Raw genomic sequence first — 25,312 nt, forward strand, 5'->3', positions numbered from 1 at the left:
ATTTGCTAGGTACTTTAATTCTTCTAAGTTACCTCATGAGGTGGTATTATCCCAATGCTCAGATTTGGAAACGCAGTCTTATAGAAATTAACCAATTTAATTATTCAATATCAATTGACAGGTGGTTAAGTAGCAATGTAATAAAGAATAAAACAAGGTGTGAGCCATAAAAATTCATGATTTTGTTCTGTATTCTTCTACCTTTAATTTTTGTAGAAATTCTCTTACTATAGGATTCTTCTAGCAAAATGAAAAGAAAAAAAAAATTTAAGTTACTTTTACTTGTTTAATGTCTTGTTCTCAGTGCTGATAGACAAAATTCCTAAAATCTCTATTCTGATCTTTCTCTGGTTTTAAAGAAATACCAGTTTGTGGTTCTTTTAAAACTTTTTATTTTGAACCAATTTCTTTTTAAACAGCTAAAATGTGATTCTATTTACTTTCTTGGAAATGCTCAGTTCTAATAGGTGAAACAGATTATAGAATTCAGTGAATCACTTAGGAAAACTGCTTGACAGTTTTGAGCAAACCTTGTGTAACTTTTATGAAACACCTCCAATCAGTTTGTCAGGTAGAATTTCCCAAGCAGTCTTTTTTAGGTTCCGTTGATTCCATTTTTAGGAAAGCATAACAGTAATAAGGCATTATTCCACCATGTGAGAGTTCTTCTCTTCCCTTTTAATTGAAGGATCAAGTATTCACATAGGGAGATATCTGCCACATTCAATCATCATCTGGACCTTGGGGGCAGTCCTCAGTTGATATGCATATTGCCACGCTGCACTGGAAAAAAAACAAACAAATATATTTGGAGCATCTATATTCAGTATGCATGTTATTTTATGACACACTAAAGCATTGTTGTTTAATTCTTAGAGTAAACAGAATTCTTCAGTGTAAATAGAGATACCTTGTATTAAATTTACATTATATTGTACTCATTGAATTTCCTTCCTTATATATGACAACCTATTGAGCACCTTAGGAAATACAATTTGACATAACATGATGAAGAGGCACAAAGATATATACCCCAGTGGATGTGCTTTATGGACAATTATGATTCAGCTTCCCTGTGAAAATTAAACACCTTAAAAATTCCATCATTATGGAAAGAGAAAGGTGATAAACTTGAAACTGCTTACATTAGGCAGCCAATGAGCATTAAGTATCCATTTGTGGATTATCCATGGAAGAATTGCATGTATAACTGGATTAAATAACCTGGCTCCCCTGTATCACATAGCATAATAAGGGTTTTTTTAAACAGCTCTCAATAATTATTAACACAAAACATTAAGCAAGTAAAAGCACAGAAAATGCAGTGCAGTAAGATACAATAAAATAAATGATACTAACTTTTTCTCTGTTGGATTTTTTATCTTTTGCCATTCTACACTTCATTCTCTACTTTTCTTCACTCTGCCCTGTGCCTTACAAGGCTGTAGGAAAAATAGGCATACAGAGCTCTGAAGTATAATGTTCTATGTACTTTGGAGTCTGAATGTATCAGTGCCTACATATAGCCCTACCATTCTAGCTGTATGACAATGACTAAGTTACTAAATCTCTCCAAAATCTGTTTTTCTCATCTGTAAAGTGAAAATGAACCTCAGGTCAAGGGGCTTCCTCTCTCCCTGACTTCTTGTTGGCTTGTCCATAGCAGCACCTGCAAAGTATGAGAGGGTGGGAAAAGAATGGAGTGTCAGAACATATTCCCCGTGGTTCCCTTTCTGTATGACTCTGAACAGGGCTGTAGTCTACCAAAAGCTATAATTTCTATCCAATTACCTTTTCCTATAAATCTCTCTTTTTTTAGGTTCTGGAACCCATTGTTACCCTTTGCCCTACAAATGAAAGGATGTTTATTGGCTCCTAGTCAACTAGTTAGCATGGTCTCCTAGGAGTCAACCATTACTATATGGGGTGATTTATTATTGCCTGTTCATCTCCCTTAACTCTACCCACATCTTTATACATTGCCCCTTTACTAAAATCTCTGCCGTTGTCCATTTGAGTTCCCATCAGTTTCCTTCTGAAACCCTAATGGATTCCTAAATCTCATTTAATCCACCTTTAACACACAGATTTTGGGGCTGTGGTGGGGAGAATAATGGGAAAGGTGGAGATAAATTTGAAATGCTTTCTTTTGTTTTAACAGTGTCAGAAAATAAATACATTTTTTAAAACTCCATTTTGTTAAGCTTTGTGTTGGCACAACACACATCTTAAAAGCAAATAAAGTGAGCCATATTCAAAGGTTCTGAAGGCAGATTGTTTATCTAATAAATCCATGATATTTAATTTTTAAGTAGTAATCAACTTACTGATATCTCAATGAGAGCTTTCCATTTATTATTTTGAAATCCATGTTATAATTTGTCAAATAATGGTTAGTGATATTTTTTCTCTTGATGAAGTTGTTCCATGTGCCAGGTTTGTCTTAAAGATCAGTTTCTCAAATAAAACTTATGCCCCAACCTACTCAGACTGTGTTAGCATCTGCCTCCCATTCCTCATCTCCATTAATTCTTCTATTCCACCTACTTTTTCTTAATAAACTTTACATGCATTTAATGCACTTAAACCATGTCTTCTCTGTTGCATTATTAGTTTTATGAAGGCAGGAACCAGGACTAATATGATAACTTCTGTATTCCAAGCATATAGTTCAATGCTTGGCACACAGTAGGTGCTCCATAAATACATCTGATGAACTATAATACTGCTAAAAAAACTAATCTATTAAATCCAACAGACTTTTTTTTTTAATTTTATGGTGTTTAGATAGTATCTTTCTTTGTACTTTCTGGACTTGATTGGGGTAGGAGAGGAATCTTAAAAAGAGTTAATATACACATATAAGAATAAGGAATCCAGACCTATGAAAAGTTTGTTTTTAATAGATGTACAGACTAGTGTTTACAAAAGACTTGCTGTAAATAGCATAGGTCAAATTAGAAGAGATAGTCTAAGTTTCCCAGATCAAGTAGTTGTTAACCTCACTCTCAAAGAAAGGGTCAACTCTAAATTCTTCCCTTTTATGTGTATAACACATAATTCCTAAAGCATATTCATATATACTCACTCCATATATACGTAGCTGCCTCGGGGCTTATACAAAAAAGTTTACAAATACATTGATGCAGTAATCAAATTATAGAAATGATTTAAATATCTGAATTTTCCCATACCAAAACCAAAGTAACATAGCCATTCTCAACAACAGGGACAGAACTCACAGATACGTTACACAAAAAAAGGTACAAAAACCCCACATCTTACATAATTTCACTTAATACAAAATATAAAACCATGCAAAACATTATGTTGTTTAGGGATGTGATCCTAGGCAGAAAATAAGACATGGTTCTTCAAATGGCTAGTAATCAGCTGTCAGGGATTGGAGCCATGGACACCTGGCAGATTTCCAGGTTCTTAACAATATTTTTTTTAACTTGAGTGAAGGTTATGTAACATTTTGATTTTTAATTTTATCATTAAAGAAATTTATAGAATATTTTCTATGTTATGTTTTATTAGATATATAATATATATTTAAAGCCAAATGTTCTATATATGATAGTCTGAATATTTCAGGGCTAACACATAACTTTTCAACTTTCTAGCTGTATAACATTGACCAAGCTATTAAAGCTCTCTAAAATCTGTTTTTCTCATTTATGAAGTGAAAATAAAGCTCTGTACCATCAAGGGTGTTTTCCTGATGATTAAATTATTCCTGATAAAAACAGTAATGTAATTATAATTGTTTGAGCATAAACTTTGTCAGACTTACATGTTTGTCTCTTTTTACCGTCTTGGTCCCTTGCAAAAGAGTTTTTGTTTTTTAATGAAGTGTTTCATTTTGACATAATTATAAATTCACATGCAGTTATAAGAAATAACAGAGATCCCACGTGCCCTTTACTTAGATTCCTCCAATGTCAAAACTATAGTACAAGATCTCAATAAGGATTTTGACATTGATAGAGTTAAGATATGGAAAAGTTGAATCACAAGACATAGGTTTATTTTTAATTCTCAAATTGAAGTCTCCTTTTTAACCAGTAGTATAAAGATAAGTTAGTTCTTTGGTACCTGGTTTTAATGAGTTTTTCATTGCAAACTCCATGATCTAAAGGTAGGCCTTTTTTCTGACTGTTGGCACTGTTTTACCATAATCCAGACAAGCACATCCTAACCCTAATAGTTTTTTGTTGCTGTTTTTTTGTTTTGTTTGTTTTGTTTTTCTTAGTGTATACTAAACTATTATGGCTATATTTTTTTTTTTAGACTTTATCAGGACTAGTACTGAAATGTGGCAGTACCATATCCCTGTCTCAGTCACAACTAGTTACTACATATTCATGAAAAGATGACTTTTAAAATTATGATTTTAGGTATTTTTAACTCTTATTTTTTCCTACCTCCATAGTTGTCCCAATTCCAGTGGTTTTAGATTTTAGATTAACTTTTCTGTATATTATTTCATTATACTTCTGAGTCAGTTCATAAAATATCAATCCTTCTCTTGTATATCATGAAATTCCAACTCCTTTCAGTAGTACTAAAGGCCCCAGCCTTCCTTTGAAGGCTTATTTTATTACTTGACTTTATCCAACTTTAATAATAACAGTAAATATCAGTATATTCATGATACCTTTAACTAAACCTTCACTTTCTTATTTCTATATATTAGTAATACCATTTTCCTCATCAGGAGCATCTTCCTGAATCATAGGCTTTTCCCATTCCACCTTTTATGGTAGACGCAGCTGTACCATATAAAACACCTACAAGAGACTGTATGTCTTTGTGTAGATCTAGCTACTCTAAAGGCATTCTGAAATGCCTTTGCCAGGGTGATTTCTTTCTTCTAGAAGCTCCTGTATTTACCATGATTTAACTATGCCATTAGCCTGGTATAAAGGTTTTTGTGGTATTTATCATTCTTTAACTTTGGGGTTGTTATTTATTCACACCTATACTCTATTTACCTCTATTTACTTCTATAAGAGTAGTTCTTATTTCTTATTCTGTCACCCAAAATACCAAGAGTAGTCCCTTGTAGGCAGTAAACTTTTATTAAGTGTATGTTAATATCTTCTTTATACTTACCTTGATTGTTATTAGGGCATTGCTCATGAGTTGTTTTTTTTTTTTTTTTTTTTTTTTTTTCACTTTATTGTTGCCTGTTTATTTTATTTTTTAATTATTTTTATTTAGCTTTTAATATCGTACAGACTGCATTTTAATTCATTTTACAAAAATGGGGTACATAATTTCGTTTCTGTGGTTGTACACAATGTAGATTCATACCATTTGTGTAATCATATGTACATAGGGTAATGATGTCTGTCTCATTCCACCATTTTATACCCCTCCCTCTCATTTCCTTCTACATATCCTAAAGTTCCCCCCTTATTCTCTCATTCCCCATCCTCACCCCCATTATATATCATCCTCCACTTACCAGGGAAAACATTCGGCCTTTGGTTTTTCAGGCTTGGCTTATTTCACTTAGCATGATATTCTCCAATTCCATCCATTTATTTGCAAATGCCATAATATTATTCTTCTTTATGGCTGAATAGTATTCCATTGTATATATATATACCAGAGTTTCTTTATTCATTCATCTGTTGAAGGGCATCTAGGTTGGTTCCACAATCTAGCTATTGTGAACTGAGCTGCTATAAACATTGATGTGGCTGTGTTGCTGTAGTTTACTGATTTTAGGTCCTTTGGGTATAAGCCAAGGAGTGGGATAACTGGATCAAAAAGTGGGTCCATTCCAAGTTTTCTGAAGATTCTCCATACTGCTTTCCTGAGTGGCTGCACCAATTTGCAACTCCACTAGCAATGTAAAAGTGTGCCTTTTCCCCCCACATCCATGCCAACATCTATTGTTTGTGTTCTTGATAAAAGCCATTCTAATTGGAGTAAGATGAAATCTTAGAGTTGTTTTAATTTGCATTTCTCTAATTACTAGAGATGTTGAACACTTTTTCATATATTTATTAATTGCCTATGTGTCTTTTTCTGTATGAGTTTTTGATACAAGATGCATTTTAAAAAATTTTAGAAAATTAGTTCAGAAAGATAAAATGGGAGTAGTGACAACAGCAGAATGAGATTTCTGGGTTCCATGCCTGAATTCATATTTGTATGATCTTGGACAATTAATCTTCTAAGGCTTCATTTCCTCATCTTTATAAAATGGAAATAATAGAGTTATCAATGTTAGTGAGAAGATTCCATGTAAAACATATAATGGATTGATTCCAAGTAAGCGGTCAGTGCACTTTTTAATAATTTTAATTATTTTGTGTTCTGTAGTTTTGAAAATATTTACATGACATTTCAAGAACTTAATCTTTTAATTTCTCCAAAGCCATTCATACATGTCCTGTGTTCCAGTTAAGAAAGAAGTCATCTCTTTGGCTTACAATTAAAATGCCCACTACATTATTTTCATTAGCTTTTTATATTCAGTTTAGGAATCTGAGGTCAATGAAATTTAAAATGTTGTGGTAATAGACTTGTTACTTACTAAATCTAAATGTTTGAATTGAATTATGTAGTGTTCCAAACTACTGATTTTTTTATATTAGAAACTCTGATAATAAAAACAAGTTAAGAAATATCTTGTCCCCATATCTTGATAAGAAATAAAGTGTTCTTTTCAAATGATTCATCTTCTTGTCCATGAGTTTACCAGTCGGTTATCTGTGTGCCCTTAATTCAGGATTTCATAGGTAATGGCCTTGACCAAAGCAGATCAGAGGAAATACTTATATTTGTCTCAGGCCCTCTTTTGCAGGGCATATGAGGATACCAGCTCTAAATCACATCAGTATCTCACTTTTACCTGACTTTGAGATCTGGTGATTGACCCTTAAGATCTGGACCAAAGGCAGAAAACACAGAGAGTCCTTTCTTCTGCATCACAGCCTACATTAATCCAGCTTCCTGTATCTGGAATAGGCCACTCTCATATTTCTGGTATTTGGCAAAGGCCTTATGGATCACTGATCATATGTAATGTGACCAGATAGGAATTTTGTATCATACCTCTCTTACTGTAGAATAAAGAACAAATTGTAGAGGAACATGATACTTCAAGATACCTAAGTGGCTATTATCTTTAAGTATGAGATGATGTCAGAATAGACTAGATGACCATGGAAATATATATGATAGAAATTAATCTGAAATGTAAAGTCTTTGGGACTTGGGGATGGAGGTGGTATAGTGAATGTTGTGGAGGGAAGCGTCAAGAATGAATTAGAGGACAAACATATCCAGCGTCCACTGCTTCTACAATTTGTCCTGCAAGTCATCCCCCAGCCTGTTCTATGTTTGCCTGCAAATACTGTTTACCTACAGAATGCTGGGTAACCCAGGGGTGTATGCGTGTGTGTGTGTGTGTGTGTGTGTGTGTGTGTGTGTGTGTGTGTGTGTGCGCGCGCGCGCACAAAAGATGGACCTCAGTCTCAGTAAATTCTCAATGTATCCTGTATCGAAAAAGTTTTGAGCAGGTGAATTAGCTGTCAAAATTCTCAGTTTCAGTCTCAGCTCATTTGCCATCTTACTCATCATATTCTAAGCCCTTTCTCTCAACAACTGTCTGTTCTTTCTATATCTATAGTTCCAGATGTCATGGTTACTGTTTTTCAGCATAGATTGCTAGTGGTTAACTTGTTAGAGTCAGGTAGACCAAAAAAAAAAAAAAAAAAAAGTACTTTTGGAGAGACTGTCACTGAGGGAGGTTGCAGATCTTAAAAAGTCTCAAGAAAGAGACTTTTACACCTTTTACCACCTCAAGTGCTAAGGTGGAGTCACTGAGTGATGTTCTGGATAGGAGCATGGTGAATACCCTGTCTCTCATCAGTCCCCAAGGCAATACTGAATTAGAGACTATAGTCTTTGATGTCCACAATCACAGTTTGAGTTTTCACAAAATGATTCAATTATATTCATTATATTCTGCCTGAGAAGACAGGTAAGTGTATAGTACTTACTAGAATGATTTTCTTCAAAAACGGTTAAGATTTTTAAAGTTCATACATAAGGGCTGAGATTTAGTTATAATGAAAATTAACTTCTATAAAATATCTCATTTTCCAATATGTCAGATAAATGAGATATTATGCACATAATCCTGGCATAAAAGAAATTCTCTGCTCCTCAATTATGTAAGAAAAGGGAAGTATTGATTTGGGTACTTTCTATTTCTGTTGAAAAGCAGGTCAACCAGATAGCATTTCAAGGGTCTGACTGCTTCTTTAAGAGCTTCTGCAACACATTATTTGCTCATAAGATTTTTTGGCAGGGATTAAATGATTGTTTCACAGAGTGTGTGGCACATAGTAATTTTTTTCATTCTTATTACTGTGATTTTATCTATCTCTCTTCCCTAACTTTCTTATGTGTTAGTTGGTTTTTCATTATGTATCTTTAATTTCATAGCTTTAATTCATTTGTGCTTAGTGTGTCAAGTACTAAGTGGCATTAAATCAAACACTTTCTCTAAGTAGTCTTAGAGTCATCCTAGATGGGCATGCTAGAAATAAAGGAGACCAGATGCTGGCAGCCATGCCATTTTGTGAGGCCATAAGTAGTATATAATAGTTAAAGAAAACGTTTCCCCAAAAAAGTTGGAAATAAAAGAAATGTACTTAAAAAGATAAACTGTAAAAAGTTACCTTCAAAAAAAAAAAATGGGCTGTAGAAATAGCCCTATTAAGAGCATTAACATTTTTTAAAAAAAACTTAAATTTTTAGAAGATGTATTGATCAAAAACTAATGGGTGAAAGACAAAGTGTGCTAAGTATTTAAGACAGAGGAAATTTTATATAAGAAGTTGAATTATTTTACTTTTGCTGGTGATTGAACCCAGAGTCTTGTGCCTGCTAAGCACACACTCTACCACTGAGCTATCCCCAGGCCTCAGGAGTTGGATATTTTATATAAAGAGTTGGTTCAAAAGAGGTTGAAAGGGCTAGGAGAAAAAAAGAGAAAAGATAGCAGGAACTGATTCATGAAGAATGATTGACAGGGCTGCTGCTCCCTGCTGTATTTGCTGATCTGTTACTTGAACTGTCATGGGATACTGTCCCATCCAGAGCTGAAACCCCAAAAACATTCTACTCCTGAAGAGGCTACCAGGGCAGAAGAGATGCTTCTGCTGTCTGGAATGCTGGAGGCTGCTGTTGCTCTCCCTCTCTCCTGCAACAGTCAGCAAAGTCCATAGTTCTTGAAGCTAGAAACTGGACATTTTCTCCCTATTGCTTTCCCCATACCACTAAGCCACCTCTGGCAGAACCTAACACAAAGCCAGTGAGCAAAATAACTGGAAATGTAGTCCACAGACCTGCAGGCTCAGTAGTGCAGAGCAGAGCAGTGTAGATGGGGGCTGTGTACATAAGAAAAATAACCATCTCAGTGCCTCTGACTTCATACCCATGCTTCTACTTTCTCCACCTGCCACCAATGCAGTAATCACTCTGCTTCTGCCTCATGTTATCCTACCATGCTTTGTATGAATGAAGATGCTGTCACTCTTGGTCACCATGTTGATGTCTGGGAGATGCTTATCCCCCATTTAGTTCAGACATACCCACCTGGATATTCAGCAATTTAGAAATTAAACTGTAAATTAACACTCACTAACTTATATTACATAAATCAATAGGGAAAAGGAGGAAAGAAATTTGGTTATCACATACAAATCTCTATTTAATAAGAAGTGAAACATTAGAGCACCTACCATTTTTCTTTCTATAAATAGTTGTAAAGTCATAGTTGATATTTATATTTCCTTTTGGTCTTAGCTAGTAGCTCATTTGTTTGGGATTGTTTGCCTAGTGAGTTACTGAGACTTTTATCACTAAAAGGCCTATGTCCTTTGTGGTCTTGTCTTTGTTAGCCTTCTGTAGACTTACTTTCAATACTTACATAATTGGATCTTGTCATATAAAGAGATGCCCTTGAGGATGTCCTGAGTGTCAGCATGCAGGGCGATGCCTGCTTTTCCTTTCATATAATATCTTTCTATTTGCCTATTAGAATAGTTCCATGAAGTTTCCAAATGGACAGATAATATTCTCAGGTTCTAATTTGGTAGTATCTTTGTGCAATCCAGGATGTGAACATTCCTCTGTGTGCATAGAGAAAGCAAAAACATTTTGTGTAAGTGATTAAGTATGATGGAAAAATCATGCTGACTTCTTCCCCTTGCTTCCCATTGCCATCTCTCCTCCCCATAGAAAAACCAGCATCAAATGTTGGTACCTAGTTCATAGTCTATGCAGCATCCTATAGGAATCCACATCCACAGGGTGTTTCCACTCAACTTGTCCTGTGATGTGGACTCCAGTAGGCTGTCAGGTTATAGGTTAATGAGGATTATTGTAAGACAAGCAATAAGAGCTATCCTATCTCTGAAGTGATGATGGATGAAGGTTAGATGTACTCTCAGGAAATTCACAAGGCCAAATTTTTGTGTCTATAAAGTTTAGAGTCAGACTTCCTAGAAGCCAACTATCAGGAACTTCCTTGATAACCTTGTCTTGGCTAGAGTCATGTCTTAAAATTCTCTGTCTGAGCTATTCTTTAGTACTATCTTTTTAGTTCTCTTTTCAGGTTTAGAGTTTATCTCATTTTCTAACAGTCATAAATTGTCACCCTGTATTGAATGCTGATATTTTTTACTCTGCATGCTGATTAATTTATTTACTCAGTCAATATTTATTATGTGCCTACTTGTTTTAGACCTGATGTTAAGCTGTAGAAATATCCAAGTTGGGAAGAGCCACAATTGCTTTGGGACCCTAAAGTCTATTGGGAGGATTAATCAATTAAATAAGGAATAATACTAATAATGTGATAAATGGATAATGCTATGGTGGAGCTGTGCCATGTGCTATGGAAGAAGTAGCCAACTCCAGTCCTGGGGAAAGACTATCTGACAAAGTAACATTTAAGATAATTCCTGAGGAACATACTCAGGGAGGCCACTATAAATTACCTTCACTTTGAAAGTAGTTCTAATTAAGAATGGACTCGACGTTTTGTTTCCCATAGTTTAATGTTTGGTAACGATTTCATTCAGCTATTTCACAGCTAAACATCTCAAAATTTCTCCCACCAATTCCAAAAAACTCAAAACACTTCTGATCCACATGGTTGGGTTAGTCACAGCAATGACCCCACTTCTCAGTATCAATTTCTGTATTAGTCAGGGTTCTCTAGAGGAACAGAATCAACAGGAAGTATGATAATAAAAAGGGATTTATTAGTTTGGCTTATGTGACCAGAAGCTGGATAGTCCACAATAGTTGTCTGCAGGCTGGAAAGTTGGAAGAACAAGGAAGCAGATGCAGATGCAAACTTGATTCTTCTTGAATGGGTTCTTGATTGCTACTGGTATCACCTAAGGATATCAGACTCTGGCTTCTTCACTCTTCTAAAGCAGACTCTGCCCCTGATTCTCCAAGGAGTTTCCAGAAGCCTTCAGTCTGGGACTAGGGTAGCACCGTTGATGCCTCTTATTCTGGGGCTTTAGCCTCTTGGACTATGTGGCTACTGGTTCTTTCAGCTCTCCAGCCTGCAGATGGCTATTGTGGACTATCCAGCTTCTGATAACATAAGCCAATCTAATAAATCCCTTTTTATTATCATACTTCCTGTTGATTCTGTTCCTCTAAAAAACACTGACTAATACAGAAACTTTGGGAATTCATGTTCCTTATAAGCATAGACCCTTGGTTGTGCATCCTTATTTTCCTTTTCATGGAAATATTTCAGCTGAGTAAGTAAAACAATTATATTAAATAACCACTTAAATTTATCATGTATCTAATAGTTTGATTCCAAGTAAATATGATTTTCCTTCTGAAATAATTTTAATTGATCATTAAAACCAGCACATCATAGTTTCTCTAACCCATTCATGAATGTAATTTGTACAGTTAACTCAAGGTTTAACATGTAAGTCACTTAATGCTACTGAGAAGAAGTGCTTTGGAGTATAAACATCTAGATTCAAATCCTAATTCAAATGCTTACCTGCTGTGTGACCTTTAGCAAGTCACCTAAACTGTGTACCTCAGTTTCCTCACCTATAAAATGGTGGCAGTAATACTGCCTCTATTATGGAAAGGCTGTGATGTGAAGGATAAGAAGTCTCAGTGTATATCAGAAGTTGAGGACAGTGCTGATGCACTGGGAGTAATATATTATGTAATAACAAATAAGATCACTTTACTTCTCAAGCACATCTATTAAGAATATATTTTCAGAAAGAAATAAATATCACAAATGTACTCCATTTATTCATTTTTTGATCTGGAACATAAATGACAGCATGAAAATTATGCAGTAGATTCTCTAACTGGAACTATTGGGCTGTGTTTCTGCCTCTATGATAATTGGCTTAACAATCTGATGTTGAAGGGTAAAATTTGCTTTATCTTTTAGAAAGAGACAGGGTTTAGCCAAGGGAGATACCAGGCACTAGACAGTGACTATGAAACTGGAAATCATATCAAGAAGTGCTTGCTTTCATAAGACATTCTTCTTTGTTGTCTAGTGGTCATACTAAAAGTCAATTATTATCTTCCCAGGTGTTATCACAAGTTATGGATTATATCTAGATGGTATTTTAATTCACAATTCCTCAGAACTCAGCTGTCATGCTTATGGATTTGCTCCTGGGAGCTTACATTCCTTCAGAGTCCAAGCATGTACTGCCAAAGGTTGTGCTCTGGGCCCACTGGTGAGTATATGAGTTTGTATCCTGAAATGTATCAAATGTCAATTGATACTGAATATCAAGGAAGAAATAAGAGGTGGTGACTTACACTCTGCATGGGTATCCTTTCCAGCATGATGGGAGATTTTCTTTCTTATATAAGATCATTTAAGGGTTATTAGTATTTTGACTGGGAATGTCGCTTAATATAGAGAACTCACCCAGCATGCACCAGACTCTATGTTCTATCCCCAGGACCACACACACACACACACACACACACACACACACACACACACACAAGAGTTAGTAAGATTTTATATTCAACATAAATTTTGAGACTGCACACAGTTCTAGGGAAGGATAGCATATGCATTTTACTGAAAGATAGGTAAATTGGTTGGTTTAGCAGACTTACATAAAATTTTGTGTAACTTAGTGGCATGTGTAAGGTAGATATTTTCCTTCCTAATTATGACTCAAAATTAAGATTTTTTTTTAGGACTAAAAGTGAAAATTGAAAATTTGTAATTTTCATGTAGGACAACTCTGCTCCCCAATAACTGGGTTAATTAATTGAAAGGCTGAGTTTATCTCATATCTTACAATAAAATATTTATATTTCAATGATGTGATATAGTTTCATAAGAACAGTATTTAAAAGTACATTAATACCAGTTCTTCATATCCACATTTCAGAAAACTACAATGTATATCTACATTTCGTTAGGAGTGAAGAACTTGACAAAATTGTGCTTTTCATTTCTAATATAATTATTTGAATCCAATTAATAATGCGCAATTGTCATATTCTAGCATAGCATTGCGTAGTTTTAAGACACCACACTATACTTTTATATTTCTTTTGATTAATTAGATTTAGCTTCTTTTAAGGGAACCACTCATTAGTTTTAGATTTTTTTTGGCAATGTTTGCTAATTCCCTATCATTTTAATGCACTCTGTCTTCATTGAAGAGTGTATTATATAAATATTACCTTGAAAAACAGCTCTATGGTTTAATTTTTTGCTTCCTTATTTTTGATCACGCCTCCCATTTCATTTCGGAGATTGGTTGCTTTCCAAGCAGCTAACATCATCCATCGGTGGAGCTGAGCTGTGGTCTTTATTGCCATTAAGCATTTTATAGCCCAGATTCCTCTGATGGATACTTACCCTTAAAAGCAGGAATGGCAATAGGCCAGCTTTTGCTCTCCATTCAAAAAAAGAAAAAGGAACAAAAGAACACTTCATGTAAGCTTGAAATATACATGTTTTCTAAATACAAATTTCAAATTGGGGTTCTGGCTACTAAATTGACTCCCACATCATCTCCTGATGTCTTGGGAACTTTAAACAAGGGGGACTCAGTTATTGATCTGTGTCCTGTGCAGATAGTAGGTGATGCTAACCTTAAGAAATCAAATGCCACAGTATCCTGATGAGAAGGGGAAAAACAGAATTGGATTGTAAAACCTATTCTGCCATGGCCTTGTCCATTGTAGACTCAATCCTGACTTACAGCACAGTGATTTTTCTCACCATGGGACTTTTCTTTATCCTGTAGTCAGTATGCAAACACTTTTCTCTAGTCAATGATCCATCTCTAATCACTGGGATTGAACAACAATGTCTTCATTTAGAACAAGTCAACTATACATTGCCAAGAAGTTAAAACTCCTGGTCTTCAATTGGTTTCTGAAACATTTTGTGCCAATAACAATATGCATTTTGTCCCTGGAAATTACATAGCTGATTATTCTGCACAGCCCTGCAAATCCACCATCATCCTAAAGAATATTACATATCCAGTTCCTTTGTGTTGATTTTTTTAATGTGTCCTTACTGATTTAAGAAATCTATGAATCAGTCTTCAGAGCCAGAGTTTCCTATCATTAAATGATAATTGATATTCAAAAAGATTCAACTAAACATAGCAGTAGAGTATGTATTTCTCCTAAAGATATTCTTTAAAGCCCAGTGTAATAGCATTTTAAATGAAAATTTCATTGACACAAATTATTCTTAATTTGTTTGCTTATAGAAATCAAAGAATATTTTAAGAGTAATTTTTTACTCACCTACAATAATAGTCATTAATAATAATTTTTGCTTTTCAGAGGAAGTTTGTTTATTTTACATCTTCTACCTATTTGATACCATTGTTATCCAAGCATGCAGGGAAATACTGTTCAATATTTTCTATAACAGATACATACTGTCTAAAGTGGTAGGGTTCACTCTCAAAATTGGCAAGTTGCTAACATAATTTTTTAAGTTAGTAGAAAAATGTGGGGGAGGCAAATTTAGTAAAATAGAATATTTTAAAGGCCAAACATATAATTTGATAATAAATTATATGTTCTTATCATTTTAGTGTTTTATTAGTTCAATAGGCTTTGCTTGCCTGGACTGACCAAAGTTAACTATTAGTGGTGGTTCAGGTAGAATTACTATGAACTTATCTGATTCTCTTGTGGTTTTTTTCATTTCTTGCCCATTTAAATTGTAAATTTGTCATTTGAAGAATCTAATGTAAAAAAAAAATAGTTCGTAATGCATTGGATTCTAATTTAAAGATGCTATTGTGCATTGTCAAATTAAATCCACCAAACAGGTTTTTATTAATGTTTAAAACAATGAACAAATTGACATAGAATGCAATAGCAAAGGACTTTTAAAAATGTTTTCAATTGTTTTAGAAACTTTTCACATTTCAGGAAATCACTTTGCTCCCTCCCCACCATAGTGGGTCCTAATTCTGAAAATTTTACAACTGGGTCTGACCTTGTAACATTCACTGGATCCATTTTCTAGGGGTCATCTTAAAGATGAGTTGCAAAGCTGCAGGTCACTACTATACAATATGGTTAAAAAGCTGCCTTGGTTTATCAGTGATGACCTGCTTACACAGGCAGATGCACACTCAGAAATACACACACACATTCATTTTTGCAGAGATACAAATCAATTTGCTATTTGAACATCTAAATCTTTTTTATTTTTTTCTGGTACTAGGAATTGAACTCAGGACCTTGCACATGATAGGCAAGCACTGAGTTACATCTTCAATTCTTTTTTAAATTTTATTTTGAGACAGGGTCTTCCTAAATTGCCCAGACCAACCTTGAACTTGTCCTCCTCCTACCATAGCCTCACAGGTAGCTGGGATTAGAGGCATGAACCTCCATGCCCAGCAGTATCTAAATCTTAATGGTAATATATGTTATAGTCAAGAAACTATCATATGGAAAACTGCTCAAAACCTGTTATTCCTTGATAAGCACACTGATTTTACTAAGCCACAGATTTCTCAACTATTATAAAGAGAATCAATGCCTACCTTAAAAAAAATTGCTATAAAAAATGAAATATTTATACAAGAATTTCTGAAAAAATGGAATGACTTTCGTTAGCGATGAAATTGTTATTAAAATGTTTGTTTTTGCTACACATTGGCTCTTGAATACTTTTTCTGTGTCAAGGGAGGTTTCAAAGCCAAGTACCTGTTTCTTAAAACTCCATTTAAAGCAAAGTAGATAAATGAAAGCCTAAAATAAAGTCCAGTCAGAGCAAAATAATACAATTGCCAAATTTAATTTCAAGTAAAAGCTGGAGTGTCTATTCAGATACTTAAGGAAAAAAATTAAAAATACATATTTTGAACTAACCAGTTATTTGTGGATATTATAAGTATCTGGAATTACCCTTAATTATTCAACTTTTTGATTCTCATTTTATTTGGAACACTTGAAAAATCATTGTCTATATAATAATTTCAACCATACATGTAGACATAATGAAACTGACTGCATTATTATGAAATATTAAAATGATAAAAGCATGTTTTAATCTAGTTTCTTTATCACTTTTTGTATATAGCTATTAGACTTTAAAAATTTTTTGAGTAGGAATCATAGATCTAAAAAACCCCATAGCTATTCTCTGATGAAAATAACTGATGAAAATAAAATATCCTGTGGCCTCATACTTATTAAAAATTAACACTCTGTCTTTTTCACATTTATTTTCATAATTGGGAAAGTGTTTTCATCTTAACAAATAAAAGCTTCATAATTGAGAATATTTGCTTGCCTAAGAATTTTATGTTTGATCACATTCTTGTAAAGCATGAGCCTGTCTGCTTTAAGAGTAAGGTCAAAATCATCAACATATTTAATAAATTGTGAAAGGTCAAATATTTGTAAGTGTTGCTTATGAATTTGTGGTTATTAGTTTACTAAGTTTAAGCCAGTGAAATTGATCAAATGTACGTGTATGAATGTGTCACAAATCCCACTATTACATATAATTATTATGCACCAATAAAAATTATTAAAAATGATCAAAATATATGACTGGTGGGATTCTAGATCATGTATAACCAGAAGAATGAGAAATTATACTCCATTATATATGATGTATCAAAGTGCATTCTACTGTCATGTATAACTAATTAAAACAAATTTTAAAAAATTTTAAAAGTCTTTTAACCTTTGTATTCTTTCTTCAAATTCATCTTCCTGTGGTCACTTAGGCATTTTACTTATTTAGATATCAAAATCTTTCTGACCCTGTTCAGTTTAAAATTACTCTGTACTAAGTCCTTCTCTTGAAAGGATTCATCTTTTGCTGTTTTCTGTATAGGCTGGTTAATACTTTATCAGCTTCTTTTGTGGTTAGACTTTAGAGAGGGAGTCACTCAGAAGCATTTATCTCTTAACATCAGCATGATGCCATCTTTACATACCTAATAGGGACTTCGCTCAGAGATTAAATTTGTGTGTGTGTGTGTGTGTGTGTGTGTGTGTGAGAGAGAGAGAGAGAGAGAGAGAAAGAGATACTTCTTATGGCTTTTGTCAAAAAGGAGTCTATTGCTTTCGTCAGGAACTTATGAAAACAGACTATACATTTCTTCTCTTTTGCAATTACACAGAAATTATTTTTAAGCAGTTCTAAAATAGTTTATGGTGATGCACAGCCGTAGGCACAATCACAGTGTGAGCAGATCCACATAGTCTCGAAATCACAAACAACTACCTTGGTCAGGAGCTCAAATTCTAAGCTTTAACAGCAGGAGGAAGAAAACATGAGGTATGCTTTGATCCTGCTGACAAAATGAGGTATTCAGACAAGATGCTACTGTCAAAATAGTTTACTTCACAGCAAAAAGAAATTCTTTGAAGAAATATGCTCAAAGCGAAGCATGTACTTATTTTATTTGCAAACAAAAATAAATCTTTTTATACTCACAGGTGGAAAATCGAACTCTAGAAGCTCCTCCTGAAGGAACAGTAAATGTGTTTGTCAAAACAGAGGGATCCCGGAAAGCCCACGTGAGATGGGAAGCACCTTTTCGTCCCAATGGAAACTTAACATACTCAGTCCTTTTTACTGGGATTTTCTATGTAGATCAAGGTAATTTGTGTGTCGTTTTTAAACTTTAAACAACATTAGAAAACAGTTTGTTTTCATTTGAAAAATCTTTCTTTGGGCCACAGAGTTTGATTTCTTTATTTTTTCCTAATAATAACCAATACCAATGAGCCAGGGTGGCACTTCTCAGTGTGTGGTCCCCAGAGCAGCAGCAATAGCCAGGCTTGACAAATTGCTAGAAATGTTAATTCTCAGGTCCCAGCCTCTACTTACAGAATCAGAGAGGCAGGATGCAGCAATCTGTGTTCTAACCTATCTTTTGGGTAGTTCTGGTGCATGCTCAAATTTGAGAAGGATCAATCTGGTGTACAGTCGTCTCCCCTCATCCACGGATTTACTTTCCGTTGGTTCAGTTGCCTGCTGTCAACCAAGGTCCAAGAATATTAAATAGAAAATTCCACAGAAACTACATTCACATTATTTTTATTATAGGGTATTGTTATAATTGTTCTATTTTAGTATTATTGTGATTAAAATCTTACTAGACCTAATATATAAATTAAACTTTATCATAGACTTGTAGGTATAGAAAAAAACAGCATTTATAGTATTACATACTACCTGCACTTTCAGGTTAAGGAGATATGCTGTGTATTCTTCCCTGGCCTAAAATATGCTTCAAACTTAAAATACTGCTTATGAAAAAAAAAAAAATAAGTTTTAATTTTTCATTCCATCTTAAGTAAACTACTTTTGCGACAGTTTTAATATGTTTAGATAAGTTGGTAATACAGATATGTGCTCTAATAAACTGAATAAACATAAGTTAGACTGCATGGGGTTCCTTGTAAGAACTATTAAAAACTACCCAATTCAGTAAATAAGGTGCTCTTATTTTAAGCAATCCCTGCCATAGCGAAATGCAGGCATATGTTTTACTAGATACCATTACTTTTTATTTTTATTAAGTGTTTTCTTTTATCATTTTTCTTAAGTGATCATGCTGTTTTTCTAGGAGATGTTTTCAGTGTTGCTTTTTAATTTAGTAGCAAATACACAATATCATGTCTATAGTCACATGGGTTATCAACAAGAAAATAATATTTCTCAGATTTCAAAAGTTTCTTTGTTTCTGAATTCTCTCTTACTATGTGAAAGCTAGAACATCCTCAAAGTGTGAAACAAGGTGAGAAAAGAAAGCACGGCTTTCAAAATTTGAGGAGAGTGTTCTTGTTTTCCTACCATGTTGGCAAGTAAGTGCACAATGAATGAGTGAAGCGTGTGTCAGAGTCGGAGCTGATCCCCTCAAAGATTGGTGTGTCCCTTTTTTATGCAATCAGGGCTTTGATGTATTCTGCTGTGAAGCACTTGTAAGATTATGAGGTGAAGGAGTGATGATCGATTTGAAAAAAGAAGCAACATTTAGGCCGGACCCGTGACAGCCCAGCTATTTCCGCCAAGGCAGCTGGGTGAATAATGCAAGAGCCATATTCCCCCTTGTGTTTAATCTTGCATTGTTTTTGCAGAGAAAATTTCTGCTTGCCTTCTAAGTCATGTCATCTTTGGTTGTCATCCCGTCTCTCAAACCATCAAAACGGTATTAAATGTTGCAAAGCTGCGCAGCAAGAGAACTTTCAAAAGTCAGAACCCATTTGCAGAGCAGCCCTTGTAGAAAATGTATTCTGTTCTCGGCAGAATTTTCCTTCAGTTCTTTCCACTGAGAAGTTTACTGATTTCTCCCAGTGGAATCTGCTGGAATTTATCGGTTCATGGTTGGCAGTCACAGATTAAGGTAAATGTCGATCCGTAATGACCCTCTACATGTTAGTATTGCAGTAAAGCTGGGCTTTTATGTCAAAGATATCGGAGAGGGAGCTATTACACATGACAGGGGTGATCAAGGGACTCCAGACCAAGGCAAGCATTATTAAATATTGACTAGTTCTGTGATTTATGTAGAGCTGGAGGAAAAAAGTGACTTTTTAACCATTATATATTCTTCAGCAACGAAAACCAGCCATTTATCTCCTGCTGGTAATAAAGAACAGAGTGCCTGCATATTTTAGTTGAGGGAGAACCTGGTCTTATAAATGAGATGAACTCCTTCATGATAACATTTCAGTTTGTTAATTGCCAAAAGCAAAACAGACAAATTGGAAGCAATTACAAGATTTGACTTAAAGAGTTTTGCAGTGTGTGTTCAACTCTGGGGCTGAAAGAGACTGAGTTGGGAAGCAAAAGGAACAACTTGGAATAGGTACCAGGAAATTCATTTCATTGGTTCCCTGTCACTGGAAACTTCATGTCCACTGTTAAGTAAGAGGATTTCAAATATTGTCTTGTTCTGTCACCCATCAGCAGCTGGGTGACATTTAACTGTGAGTGTAGGGAGGTCTGTGTGGCTCTTCAAGAAATGAATTAAACATTAATTCATCAAACTTATTTAAGATATCATCTGTTCACTGGATTTATACAAAGCTTATTGAATTGTCGAATGACTAATTGGTTATTTCCTTGACATAATGAACAACTGTATTTCATCCTTTCCTGTGATGGCTGCTAAAGAGGTGGTGGTTAGAATTTATAAGATAGGGAAATTCAGCAGGAAAGAAGAAGCTTAGCTTCAAGATAAGGGTGCCTGCTGCTGGGCCAGTTTTGTAGTCTGGAATGTTAGGCTGTCTTTGAAAGAAACCCAGGGACTCTATACTGCAGGTCAACTCCACTAACCACTTTACAAAGTCAACATTAGGTTTCATAACAAATGAGACAGCATGTATCAAAGTGTGATTTTTCTTAGAAAATTATTTACTTTTGACCAAGTGATATATTCTCATGAATATGAATTTAAAAGTTCAAAAAATTAAACAAAGTTCAATATCTGAACTGGAGTTCAGAGGAAACTAGGGTGCTTAGTTTCTTAGCTCTTTCTAGAACTATTAAAGATACACCAAAGTAAACACATGTATCCCCTTATTAAATATTTATAATCTTCATCCCATACACGCAACTTTTTATGCAAATGATACCAAGTTGTACGCGTTACTGGGTACCACATTTTTCCCAGTTTGATAATTTAAAAGACATTGTCACACAAGTATCTAAGAACTTCCTAATTCTTTGAACATCTTCATAGTATTTGATGGTATGACTGGTACTATCATTAGTTTAACCAGTTTCTTATTAATAGACATAAGTTGTTTATGATCTTTTGCTATATCAAAGAATGCCTTAATGAATAAACGTAGAGATGTGCGATTACAAATTTTTTACAAGGATGTCAGCGTGATAAATTCCTTAAAATGCATTGTCAGTTCAAGAAAATATGAATTTCTAACTTTGTAAGATGCTGTCAAATTTTACTCTAAGAGGCTATGCTATTTAGTCTCAGGAAAAGTGCAAGAGGGCCTAGATCTCTCCAGCCTTATGATCAGTTGTTGTCAACTTACGTTTGCCAATTTGTATGTTAAAAATAGTCTCAGCTAGGCACTGTGACATGCACATGTAATCCCAGCTACTTGGGAGGGTGAGGCAGGAGGATCGATTGAATCCAGGAGTTCAAAGCCAGGCAGTCTGGGCAACATAGTAAGACTCAGTCTCCAAAAAAAAAGAAAAAGCAAAGAAAGAAAAAAGTATTTCATACTATCATAAGCATGGATCCCACTTATTAGGAGTTAGTTTGAACTTACTTTTATATTCAAAACCTATTTGCTTTTCTTTTTCTGTGAATTCATTTATATCTTTTGCCCATATTTTTACTGAGCCTCAGGAGCTCCTTATCTATTAGGAAAATTTGTTGTATGAGTAGCAATCTTTTCCTTTTGTTATTTTTTTAGTACTTTCTAGCACTTTAATGTATTCTTCTAAAAATATTTATATTCAACCCATTTGGAATTTATTCTAACATCTTATGTAACATGTGGATCAAACCTTGTTTTGTTTTTTTTTTTTTTTTCAAAAAAAAACCCATTGTTCAAAAGTATTTATTAAGTAATCCCTATTGTTCTCTGCTGATTTAAAATGTCCTAAATTTCCACTTGTATCTATAATCATGTCTGGACAGATCTGTAACCTTATTTACATTATCTAGTACTTTAATAATTAAAGCTGAAGAATATATTTCATACTTTTTATGTATATTTCCCCTCATTATTTTACTAATTTTTCCTACTTATCTTTACTTTCTTTCAAACAGCTTTTATATATTTCTAATTCCTTCCAGAAATCTTGATGCTGTCTATTACTATTACTGAATCTGTAGATAACTTAGGTGGAATTAATATCTTTATGATGTTGGGTTTTCTAATCAATAATATGATTAAACTATTTGTTTTCTACATCTTTGTCAAGAGTTTAAAGTTTTCCTCATATTAATTTTGCACATTTTCAGTAAGTTTATTCATGGATATTTTATAATTATATAGAGTTCTATATAACTATGAATTATAAAATATGAATTTATATATTCATGTTAGTAATAAAAATTTTAAAGTTACTTTTAAAAAATGATGTGGAGACATCACACTTAGATCCCTGGTCTTCAGAAAACCACATATTTATATTTATATGTTGGCTGATCATCCAATTGCTACAAATATCTCTGTTCTTTTTGTTACTAGAATTTTCTTTGTCATTTTCCCAGATGGAAAACAAAAAAAAACTGATTAATTGGATTGTCAAGTAGTTTCTAATAAACAAAATCTGAGCTGTATAAAATAGTACGAAAGATTGGACCCTGAGGATCTCTGCCTTTTAGAATTTGCAAAGGGTGAAGATAAGACAGGTGGACCACCCAAGTCATTCTCAAATGTGAGGCAAGAAGGAAACCAGGACGTGGGGTGACAAATGGAGCAGAGTTAGTTGGCGGAAGCCTTTTGGAAAAACTGGGCCTCCTCCTTTGCATTAGTTACAGTTACAGTGAGTATGAAAACAGTGAGAAGATGACAGAGTGAACACAAACCAACGTGAATGGCAAAATTAACAGACCATCGGAAGCACTCTGGGATGTACCAGAATATACTTTCTGCCATTTGCTAATGTCCACCATAAAAATAAGGATTAGCACTTACTTCTGTGGGATACTACCTGATTTGAAACATCCATTCAATTATGAGGAACATATGATGCAAATTAGTTTTCCTAGAGTCTGCAGGTGCCATTTACCGACCTGGATGAAGTACTTTGCTCAACAGCTCTCAAGAGTGCGTTGCTAACCTTGCACAGGTGAGCAAATTCCAGCCATCAGTAGATATAATCTTAAGTATAAATTAATTAACTACTAATTTAAATGATAGGTAACAGATTTATAATAGTTACTTATGTATTTAATATGCAATTTTTAAAACAAAGGAAATGGGTGAACTTAGGAATAAAAATGTAACTAAGTAAAGGAAACCTGGTGTATAATAAACTTATCTTAAAATGATAAAGTTTAATTTCTTTAACCAGGTATGGGAAAGCAATCTGTGCTGAGAATGTAGGTATGTGTAATTATTTTAAAAGGTTCAAAAATATCTCCAGCTACAAATGCTGTAAAACCATTCAGTTGTTAAAAAAAAGTAACTTTATGAAAGGAAAAGAAAATATTTTGAATTTCTATACAATTTTTTTTTTTTTACAAATGCCAGCTTCTTTACCAGACTTTCTTTAGATTTTTTGCACTGATCCTTTTCTCAGTAGACAATACCATGTCTTAACACACACATCCTGCTTTTTGTCTTAAGCAGTTACTGTGGATTCTTCTGCAGAATTGTTTAATTCATTATCCTTTCTTTTGAATGAATTGGGAAGGGATCGTCACTGCTTGATAAGCTGACAGATTGTTTTGTGTCTGAGTTTCTAAGGCAAAGCACCAGGGTGTGCTAATTGCTGAATCCTTTGTGCACCGTTAACTCTCACCTGCTCTGAAAAACTGGATTGCAGCTTCGTTTTTATCTTCAAATGACTCTTTTTTTCTAATCCCCTATTTTGTATTGTGACACAGAATAAAGATATTTATTTGAGAAAGAGAGAATGTGGGTTACGAAGAAAAAAAAAAGGTGAATTAAGATGATCCTTTGGCATCAGCAAAGGAAAATGTTCTTTTAGTATTAAAAAAATAAACCTGCAGATTGATACATTCACACTGGTAAAGCCATCATTTTATGGATCTCTGAAAATTCTTCTTGAATAGAGAGAAGTACAACCTTGAGGGTCTGGCTCATTTGTTTCCAGAGTGCATACCTCCAACCAGAAATGTGTCTTTTAAAAGGATGGTGGAGTGAAAGAACCAAGACAGAAAGGAAAGGGAAGAAAGAATAAGTTATGAAATTAGCCATAATCAGATGCCTTCCCCACTCCTAAAAATGAATGGCCCTGATAAAAAGCAAAAAACTTAGTTTATCAGGCTGTTTTTTTAAAAAAACAAATAGAAATTTGAAAAGAATGTCATCTTTTGGTGGTTGTATGAGGAATGACTTATCTTCAAATTTTAACATTTTTATTCTTCAAGAAACACATATTATTTTTGCAGTAAATTTAAAAATCATAGCTTTGTGAGAGTAGATGATTCCAAAGCAAAGTAATTTGGAGTAATCACAGTGTTTCTGACTTGACAAAAGAGGCTGGACATGTGAGTCAGAGCCCCCGGGTGGAAGCCAAAAGAGGAATATGATTTTCAATATTTTTGCAGGAAAAATCTTTTGGCAACTTGTGTAATGTTAAATTTTCCTTACTTCTTTTGTTTTTCTTGCATTTCTTCCTCCAATAATTGCCACTGGTAATCAAATAAGATGCTGCAAAACAAACAAGGAAAACTAAGTAGGAGTGATAAGAGAAATAAATGAGACTGGCTATACCTGAGGAATAAAGGTGATTTGGGAAATAGTAGATTTTGGTTTTTGAGGTGACATGATGGGGATCAGGAGCATGAAGTTTCAATGACACTAGGAACATCTGGGAAGAGTCGGGGTCCTCTCTAAGACCGAATAGGATTTGGCTAGGTACAAAAGATAGAGGAATATAGGTGAACACCGTGGCACTCACCTGTAATCCCAGCGGCTCAGGAGGCTGAGGCAGGAGGATTACAGTTCAAAGCCAGCCTCAGCAGCACTGAGGTGCTAAGCATCTCAGTGAGACCCTGTCTCTAAATAAAATAAAAAACAGAAATAGGGATGTGGCTCAGTAGTTGAGTATCCCTGA

General features: G+C 34.3%; 1 protein-coding gene across 1 annotated transcript in view; it reads left to right on the forward strand.

Moving 5' to 3' along the window:
- Positions 1-25,312, forward strand: part of USH2A (usherin) — a 777,454-nt gene that overhangs the window by 445,592 nt on the left and 306,550 nt on the right. The window contains 2 exon segments of the mRNA XM_079107116.1: positions 12,634-12,785; positions 18,016-18,178. Of these exon segments, the coding sequence (XP_078963242.1) occupies positions 12,634-12,785; positions 18,016-18,178 (315 nt within the window).

Source organism: Sciurus vulgaris (genome assembly GCF_902686455.1).
Source record: "Sciurus vulgaris genome assembly, chromosome: 12".
NCBI classification, from domain to species: domain Eukaryota; kingdom Metazoa; phylum Chordata; class Mammalia; order Rodentia; family Sciuridae; genus Sciurus; species Sciurus vulgaris.